Genomic DNA, 1,425 nt, shown 5'->3' with positions numbered 1-1,425 from the left:
AGGAATATGGTCTTTCTCCTGCATATTGCAATATGGTGGCAGCCTTATTTCCTGGGGTCTAGTTCAGAGACCATACTGATACTTAAATAAAGTATTAATTAATAAACCCTTATTAATGTTTTAAAATCTGATTAGGTGTCTTTGTGTATTTGAAAAAATAAAAATATTTCAAAATATTTCAATAACACTCATACCAAATTCTGTAATTTCACTTGAACTTAGTACCTCTGATTTTTCTGAGTTAATTTCTCTGTATCTGTTATCATGAACACTCATTTTTTGTGGGCATCCAAAAGTGATTTTGAGGAATGGATACAAATATTCTGCAGATGGCTATCTTCAACTATCATGTAGTTAGAAACTGGAAGAGATAATTTGTCTGTTAGTAGCAGGATGATATGCAGTGTGATAGCTTGTTACCAGTGTGATTTAATTTCTTAAGTCAGATTCAGCACAGAGCAGAGTTACTTCAGTCGTGTTTCCTCCAGAGCTCATTTGCTTACTTGTGTAGCACACTGCAGTATACAGCATAGAAACACACACATCTATAAAAATACATGTATATACACACACACACACTTTGGAGATACGCTCTGACTTCCTTTCAGTCTTTCTTTCCTCTGATCCATCTCTAAATACCACAAGAAATACACATAATGGAAACAGAGGTGCTTTATGCGAAGAAGCTGTTGGTATTTTAGAGCTGTTATTGTGCAGCCTTTTGCCAATCCTACTCAAAACGCAGCTTTGCAGGTTTTGTGTACAGCATGCGCAGTTCAATATCAGAAACCTAGAGCTGCTCTTTGTGTTTGACAAGGCTGTTTGACACACAGCATCACTTTTTGAACCATTTTACTCAGATAGGGTTCTATGTATTTGAATGTACCCTTTTGATCATAGGAAGCATAACCTGTTTGGTGTCTCTTGCAGTGTTTTGTCTGACATCTGCATTAATACTTACACTGCAGACTAGATTTTAATGTAAAGGTTTTGATAACACTGCTGTATTCGTTAATTGTCCTTTCACTGTATTTAGGGTATGAAAACCAAGAGAAAACACATCTTTCTAAAATGATGCATATCTGAGTAATTGCCTAAACATAATTAAAGGTCTACACTACCTTACTGTTTCTGTGGTTAGTGTCACTTAATTTGGTGTTTAGACCTAAGATTTTACCAAGATAGCGAGCCTTATGTGTGTGCAATTGTTGTAGCTCATTTCTAGTCTTCAAGTTGCCCCATTTCTTATCTGTTCCCCGTGTTTTAGGTGGTCATCACCATTATAACTGGTCTTCCAGGATGTCGCTGCAGTGATCTGTGTGCTTTTCTTGTAACTTTTAACAAGGAACATGGAAGGTTCGTATAGTTCTGGTTTTACACTCCAAAGCAGTGGTCATACTAATCACGAGAGAGCTGCTCAGCAGG

The 1,425-nt window shown here is 36.8% G+C and overlaps 1 protein-coding gene across 1 annotated transcript in view; it reads left to right on the top strand.

Annotated features, from left to right (window-relative positions):
- Positions 1–1,425, top strand: part of LOC104622622 (chromosome unknown open reading frame, human C20orf194) — a 30,505-nt gene that overhangs the window by 9,529 nt on the left and 19,551 nt on the right. The window contains exon 7 of the mRNA XM_010289464.1: positions 1,268–1,356. Coding sequence (XP_010287766.1) covers positions 1,268–1,356 — 89 coding nt within the window. The remainder of the gene's footprint in view (positions 1–1,267; positions 1,357–1,425) is intronic.

Source organism: Phaethon lepturus, unplaced genomic scaffold, assembly GCF_000687285.1.
Source record: "Phaethon lepturus isolate BGI_N335 unplaced genomic scaffold, ASM68728v1 scaffold30380, whole genome shotgun sequence".
NCBI classification, from domain to species: Eukaryota; Metazoa; Chordata; class Aves; order Phaethontiformes; family Phaethontidae; genus Phaethon; species Phaethon lepturus.
This window is presented reverse-complemented; position numbering and strand designations above follow the sequence as displayed.